The sequence below is a fragment of the Ictalurus punctatus genome, chromosome 14 (assembly GCF_001660625.3).
Source record: "Ictalurus punctatus breed USDA103 chromosome 14, Coco_2.0, whole genome shotgun sequence".
NCBI lineage: Eukaryota > Metazoa > Chordata > Actinopteri > Siluriformes > Ictaluridae > Ictalurus > Ictalurus punctatus.
Genome location: NC_030429.2, coordinates 28,252,586 through 28,260,085, shown reverse-complemented (window position 1 = coordinate 28,260,085; position 7,500 = coordinate 28,252,586). Strand labels below are relative to the sequence as shown.

Below are 7,500 nucleotides of genomic sequence, written 5' to 3'. Positions count from 1 at the left end.
TAAGAAGTTCCAGTCAACTGGAAATGTTATGAATGGACCTGGAATTGGATGTGTGTCTATATCGTCTCAACGCACTGAAGAAGACGGTTCGAGTGGCCAAAAATCTCCAAGGATCACAGCTGGAGAACTGCAGAAGTTAGTCGTGTCTTGGGGTCAGAAAGTCTCCAAAACTACAATCTGAAGTCACCGACATCACCACAAGCTGTTTGGAAGGGTTTCGGGAAAAAAGCCTCTACTCTCATCCAAAAACACACTCGAGCGTCTTCAGTGTGCCGACACTACTGGAACTTCAAATGGGACCGGGTTCTACGGTCAGATGAAACCAGAATAGAGCTTTTTGGTAATAAACACAGAGGTGGTTTTGGAGCACACAGAGAGGTAGCCATATGGAAAAGTACCTCATGCCCACGGTTAAATATGGTGGTGGCTCTTTAATGTTTTGGGGATGTTTCTCTGCCAGAGGACCTGGACATTTTGTTAGGACACATGGCATCATGGACTCCATCAAATATCAACAGATATTAAATAAAACCTGACTGCCTCTGACAGAAAGATTCAAATGGGCCGTGGTTGGATCTTCCAGCAGGACGATGATCCAAAACATCATCAACATCAACACAGAAATGGTTCACTGACCACAAAATCAAGATCCTGCCCTGACCATCCCAGTCCCCTGACCTGAACCCCATAGAGAACCTGTGGGGTGAACTGAAGAGGAGAGTCCACCAGTGTGGACCTGAAATGTGAAGGATCTGGAGAGATTCTGTCTGGAGGAACGCTCTCAGATCCCTCGCCATGTATTCTCCAACCTCATCAGGCGTTATAGGAGAAGACTCAGAGCTGTTATCTTGGCAAAGTGATGTAGCACAAAGTATTGACTAAAAGGGTGCCAATAATTGCTGCACATATTTAACAAAGATTTAGTTTTTATAAACCTGTTTTGTTTGCAAATTGTTTGATATCCATGAGAGCAGAGTATTTTTGTGAATGTTTTTGGATACAAATGCAGGATTTTATTAAAGGTAAACAATCCATAGGACATTTTCACACTTGTAAACAACGTGCAAACATGTCAGGAGATCGGCAAACAGGTCAATAAACAAACCCAGAGTCAATACACAAGATATTACCACAGAACAAAGGCGTGGGATCATTCCTAGGCAAACTAGAAGAGAGACTTCGCATTGAATGTTTGAGAGTCCAGTCTATTTCGAGTATAACTCCACATAAGTCTGAATTTCCAACCTCAGACTGTGAAAAAACAAAGAAAACAACTCCTCATCTCGAAAACTCAGGACAGACTCCTCAACCCCAAGTTCAGCAAGTGATGTCAAATCAACACAGCATCAGCAGTGAACACAGGAGCACTTCAAATGTGTTATACTGTACATACACTTAATTACTGTACATCAGTCAGCATACAGACATGTTCACCTGTTAACCTATAACACTGACTACACTGCCCACTGTTCTGAGGTCAGTATACATCACTCAGCACACAGAGCTGGCTAGATCATTGTTAACAAAAGCTGAACATGGAGGCTCTCATGGTCTTCTTCCCACTTTGTAGCTTGAGCACACAGAGATCAGAAATGTTATATTTCCAAGTTTTAACTTCCCACTTTCGAGTTAAGTGACAGACAGCATGCGGACGTGTAATCTCTTGCCTCTGAATTCTGGGATTTGAAGTTTCCGGTTACGCCAGAAGGTGACGTGACACTTTTCTTTACTTTTCCCTTTACTCTCACACTATCCGTTGTTCCACAGATGAGGACGGGTTCCCTTCTGAGTCCGGTTCCTCTCAAGGTTTCTTCCTCATATCATCTCAGGGAGTTTTTCCTCACCACCTTCACCACCGGCTGCTCAATAGGGATAAATCCACACACTTAAAATCTCTACCCTGTGTTTATATGTTTCTGTAAAGCTGCTTTGAGACAACGTCTACTGTTAAAAGCGCTATAGAAATAAAACTGAATTGAATTGCTATATATGTCCTACTTCATCCTGTCAACATGAGAGACAGCAAGAGACGCTAAAACAGTTAAAAATATATAACTTTTATGGCAAAGATCAAAAGAAAACATTCCAGACAAAGCTGCTACAATTGTTTCTAAAAAAAAAAAAACGTGAGCATTTTTGTCTCAAATATTTTGATACAAAATGTGTAATATAGATGGATTTGTTTGTCCTGTTCACAAAGAGTGGTTTATATTTGTTCTTTTTAGGTTGCAGAATGGCAGAATTTGAAGAGATTATTAAAGCGGTTGAAGATGGGATAGAAGAAGCGGAAGAAGCATCTGAGGGACTATCAGGAGAAGCACGAGAGGAAATTGAAGAAGTAATAGCCGAAACCCGCACGGCGATTGAAGAGCTTTCTACAACTCAGAATAAACTCCAAGAGTTCCTTAAGTCCATCGGAAATTGTGTAGCTAAAGTGGCCAAGTTTACTGCTGAAACTGTAGCGGTTGGCGCCATCCTGTGGGGGGTAAATGTTGCTTTAAACAAGCTGCTTCCACAACATGACCAAAAAGAAACCAAGACACGCATGCGTAATGTAATAAAGGCCTTGAGTGACGTGATCAACACTGAAGCCACCATAAACAAGAAGGTACTGGAATGGATGGAGGTCCACAAGGACGATACCATCACTCTGGATGGATATGAAGTGTCTTTGGAAGCCATTCTGACAAAATACATTAAACCATTAGTTGAGGTAAGGTGTGAAATCTGATCCAGTCTATCATTTCAGGCGAATATCATTCCTGATCCTCAGTATCGGCTCTGTGCATCCATACATTTCATCACTTACGACAGTGTATTACACAACAGTTAGTTACAGTCCAGTAACCTGATTGGACGAGCGGCGTTCTGAGAGCACTGATATTCAGTACAATAGCACACTTGCTCGTTTGATGTTGGCTAAATAATACACCTAGACAGATGAAAATGTCACTCCTGAATACAGTCTCTTGAACTTGTACACATATTGAAGTGTTACAACCTGGAACTGAAATTATTTGGGATATTTACTAGTTGACACAATATGTCTAACATCAAAAATTGCAGCAGCAGAAAATGTTTGGTTGCAATTACAGCTGCAGGTCTTCTGGAATATGTCTCTATCTGCTTTTCATATCTGATTGCTGAAATTTTTATTCATTTTGGCAAAAATGTCAAATTAGCTCTGTCAGATTAGATAGAGGCAATGGTCAAGGGTGAATAGCAATTTTCAAGTCATGTCACAGATTCTCAATCTGGACTTTGACTGGGCCATTCTAACACATTTAGGTTCTTGTTCCTAAACCTCTCAGGTGTAGCTATGGCCAGTGTGCTTATGGTCATTGTTCTATTGGAAGGTGAAGCTCTGCCCCAGTCTCAAGTCTCAGACAGATAGGAACAGATTTTCTTCTAGGATTGTCCTGTATTTCTCTCCAGCCATCTCACCCTCAACCCTGACCTGTTTCCCAGTCCCTTCATCATAATGCTACCACCACTAGGCTTCACTTCAGACCAAAGAACCATTTTTTCCACAAGATTGCTAAGACTCCAACGCAGGATTTCATACAGTTCTCCAATCTTTTATAAAGCCCAGTTCGGTGGATTGTCCAGACTGTGATCAACTTCTCCCACCTGAGCTGTGGATCTCTCCAGCTCCTTCAGAGTTATCATGGTTGTGCCATATTCTTTCCATTTCGGATAGTTTCAGATATTTTTTTTAAATAATCAAACCCTGATTCCAGAATTTTGTTCAAGAGTTGCTTTGTTTTTAACCTCAATTCAGTATTATGAGCTATTTTGTGTAGATACGTATTGTTGCTCTGCTATAATGTCATGTTTTTTTGCTAAATAGTTTTGTAACTGTATTTTCAGGCATCCGAAAAAGCCGAAACCATCGCTGAATCCCTCCAAGAAAAGGTTGATGGGAAAACTCAGTTTAAATGTCCAAGCGCAGATGTCATGAGAAAATTCATGGATGTGACCGATGTGTACATCAAGGCCTTCACCGATCTCATCGCGTTCATTATGAAAAATGTAGACCATGTTGTAGAGCTGCAGAGCTTTCCGGTAAAAGAGGGAGATGTTATTGACCTAGCAGCAAAGCTGAATGCTGCCAAGGACTTACCTCTGTGGTAAAATAGATTATGATTTGATAACATTACTCAGAAATGGCAGAACAAGTTGTGTGTGTTTTTCTAGTTTGGATAAGTTTGGCTAATTCAACACTTTTATCTACTGAATTTATTGAATATAGCACGTGGAACAAGATCAAATCAAATGAACATTTTAATGGCAATGCTATCTTGTTTTACTTTTAATTCATTCGGCTTATTTTCTTTAAACGTATTTGCATTTTTATAACAATTATATTTTTAAAATGAATCATTTCTGATTAAGATTCATGTATTTCCTATAACTTACTCATATGAAAATATTTTTATGCCAGTGATGTCTTAATCAGTTAACTCTTAGATTTTGGATGAGTTTCATCACCAGACTTTCTAAACCAGTCTCATTATGAATCAGTGAACGTTGGTCAATGTACATTTCCTGTTTCAAAATATTGTCATCAAAAGATCTGCAACATGAATCTCCATTTTTTTTTCTCCACTTGTATCTGCATTCATCATCTTCATTAAAAGAAGTTCATAAACTATTTTGTCTTCATTGAATGAAATCTTTTAAAGTTCTACATTAGTGATATTAGGGATTTCAAAACACCAAATAAATGAAGGAATTTTAATGAAAGAATGTGACAATAATACACAATGTAAAACAAGGGTTAGAACTGCAAAAGAACCAGGATAGCGAAAAACAAGAAACGCGAAACCAAAAATGAGAACGACGAGCACCTTTAGGAAAACTTGGAACGCAAATCAGTTAAATAAAATAATAAACAAAATCAAAAATAATAATAATCAAAACAAACCCACTCATGGGAAGCAGCTCTCGCCATATTGGAAAACCACAGCACACACCGAGAGGTCATTTGTGATGAACATTTCTGAATCTCTGAAGATACTAAGCTAGCTTAGAGTTAGTTTCTTCTTCATTCAGTAAGTGGTGTGTATATCTCAGCGTTCTCCATTGCTCGGTTTGTCCCTCAGCATTGTCTCCTTTGAATATCTCACATTTCCTCACTGTCTAGTCATCTATCAATACTGCAGCCACATTCCATTAGCATGGATGAGCGATTTTTGTGTCGTTAACGGACCCCTCTGGCCACGACTGGCCTCATCTACTGTGCACATTTCCTCCTCTAACACGGATTCTTCCCACGTTACAAATAATTCAGCCAGGTCATGTTTACACATGATTGAATGCAGGATATGAGAGTGAGCCTGGCAAACATTCATTACCATGTCCTATAGTACAAATTAGACTTCATGGGAGCCATCCAATCCTCAGACCAGCTGTTTATCTGCCACAGAGGAAAGACACAATGGCCTCCTTTACCTATGTAGCAGTTGGCCCACTGGGTGGAGGACATTATCACCAAGCTCCCATCGTGACATACCAGAACATGAGGAGTATCTGCACCCACGGTCTCATCTCAACATCTTATGCTTCTGTGGAATTCTGTGGTTACCGTTACCCCTCCCATTTTTCTTCACATTATTGTTATCTATTACCCACCTGGCTCTCTAGGAAACCTCAGTGAAGAGCTGGACATTCTCCTTAGTCTCTTTTCTACACCTTGCTGTGCTCCTCTCATAGCGCCCTCTTCTGTTAACATTTTCAATGCTTCGTCTTTCTGAATTCGTTAGTAAGTTTGGCGAGTGTTGTGTGTGATGCGCTCGCAATGTTTCCTGCGAAAGTCCATCGCATCCTTGCGACAGTTTCCCGATCCAGCCACGAGAACGATTTCAAGATGTTCTTTTGTCAAAGTGACTGAAAAAAAAAAAATATTATAAACTAAGTATGAAAAATTTTGGAAGACATTTTGCTGAAAAGTATCAATTTCTCCTATGCATGGAGACTTTTGGGACACGCTGTATAACCCATTAACGTTGGCATCATCTTGAAGTGGTATTCCGTAAATAAATTTTCTTAAAGATAAAAAACCCCATGTGACAGGAAAGACAAGTGCATGCGAATCAGCATGAACGTGTATTCTTCGTAAGGCCTCTTAAATAAGACTTTTTAACCTGTATATCTTTGTAGGACACTGTATCTAAAGAGTGCCTTTTCAAATACAAATTATTTGATGATCAGTTGATCATTTAATTTGACTCCTTGAAGTCATACAATTTTGTACATGTCTAACATCCTGGCTTCCTTTACAAAAATACTTACTATGAAAAACATTTTTATAAAATGATATCAGAAAAGAATTGTCTGAAATAAATATATATATATATATATATATATATATATATATATATATATATGAATATATATATATATATATATATATATATATATATATGCTCTTGCATCTTTTGCAGTATAAAAAAAAAGTTTAGATAACTAGTGTTATTTAAAAGGTACCATTAAAAACCTTGAACTTGCCTAAACCTCATGTAGTGTTGACTGAGCCAAGGTTTTGCCAACAGGCTATAGAGACAAACAGCAAGTTATTAAACTGTGGAAAATATATATTTTTAGTTGCCATCCTTGCAGCCATTGGTACTTTAAATCTCTAAACTTATCTCTACTTATGCAACAGGAACACTTTGGGCATTGGGCTACTGATTGGAAACCCAATGGAATGATGAGTTTAAATCCCAGCTGTTGGACCCATGTGCAGATGACACTTAACCCTCAGCTGCTCAGTTGAATATCGTCTCAGTTGTAAGTCGCTTTGGATAAAGACATCAGACAAATGAGGGAAATGTAAATAAATGCAAAAATGCCTGTAATAATACACAATATATACAATTTGTAAATCAAATGGGAAAGATCCCAATTCGGTCCATTTCTTTTACAGGTTGTAACACTACAAAAAATGGAAAAGCTCACGAGAGCAAGGCACTGTAGTGTAAATAATATTCAAATTTAACTCACCTTAACATGCCACGTACGCCAAACAGAAGGCTAGAGCAGCCAGTCAAGTTCACATGTGGCACAAAACGGCACTGGTCGTACTCCACTCGTGGTTTTTATTGAGCTTTTTTGTTCATTTTAATTATGTGCAGTGTGAAAACAAATAGCAAAAGAAACAAAAGATTCGGTTTACGCTTTGATTCAGATTCGACAGACGGTCAAACAGGTGTGAAAACGCCCTACAGGACATCAGACAAGAGGAAATGCATTCGACATGGTTGGTGGTGTTGGTGAAGGAGCTCGCTCAGGCACCGTGTGGCATGCTTTGGTTACTCCAGCATAGGAAGAAAAGTGCTCTAGTTTAATTCTCATACACGCATCACACACAAGTCACATGTCACACACACACACACGTCACAAATGCTGGGAGAGATTTAGCCCTTTCACACAAGTAAAAAACAAAAAAACAAAAAGGTAAGACAGATGGATTCAGTTCAGCATGTGTTGGTTTGGTCT

General features: G+C 39.0%; 2 protein-coding genes across 2 annotated transcripts in view; one reads left to right on the top strand and one right to left on the bottom strand.

Annotated features, from left to right (window-relative positions):
• Positions 1 to 4,654, top strand: part of LOC108274852 (uncharacterized) — a 6,734-nt gene extending 2,080 nt beyond the window's left edge. Inside the window, exons 2-3 of the mRNA XM_017485286.2 lie at positions 2,226 to 2,713; positions 3,871 to 4,654. Coding sequence (XP_017340775.1) covers positions 2,234 to 2,713; positions 3,871 to 4,134 — 744 coding nt within the window. The 5' untranslated portion in view covers positions 2,226 to 2,233 and the 3' untranslated portion in view covers positions 4,135 to 4,654. The remainder of the gene's footprint in view (positions 1 to 2,225; positions 2,714 to 3,870) is intronic.
• A 2,426-nt stretch (positions 4,655 to 7,080) lies between these two features.
• Positions 7,081 to 7,500, bottom strand: part of LOC108274826 (oxysterol-binding protein-related protein 10) — a 9,033-nt gene continuing 8,613 nt past the window's right edge. The window contains exon 5 of the mRNA XM_017485244.3: positions 7,081 to 7,500. This exon is cut by the window's right edge and continues 278 nt beyond it. Within this exon, the coding sequence (XP_017340733.1) occupies positions 7,479 to 7,500 (22 nt within the window). The 3' untranslated portion in view covers positions 7,081 to 7,478.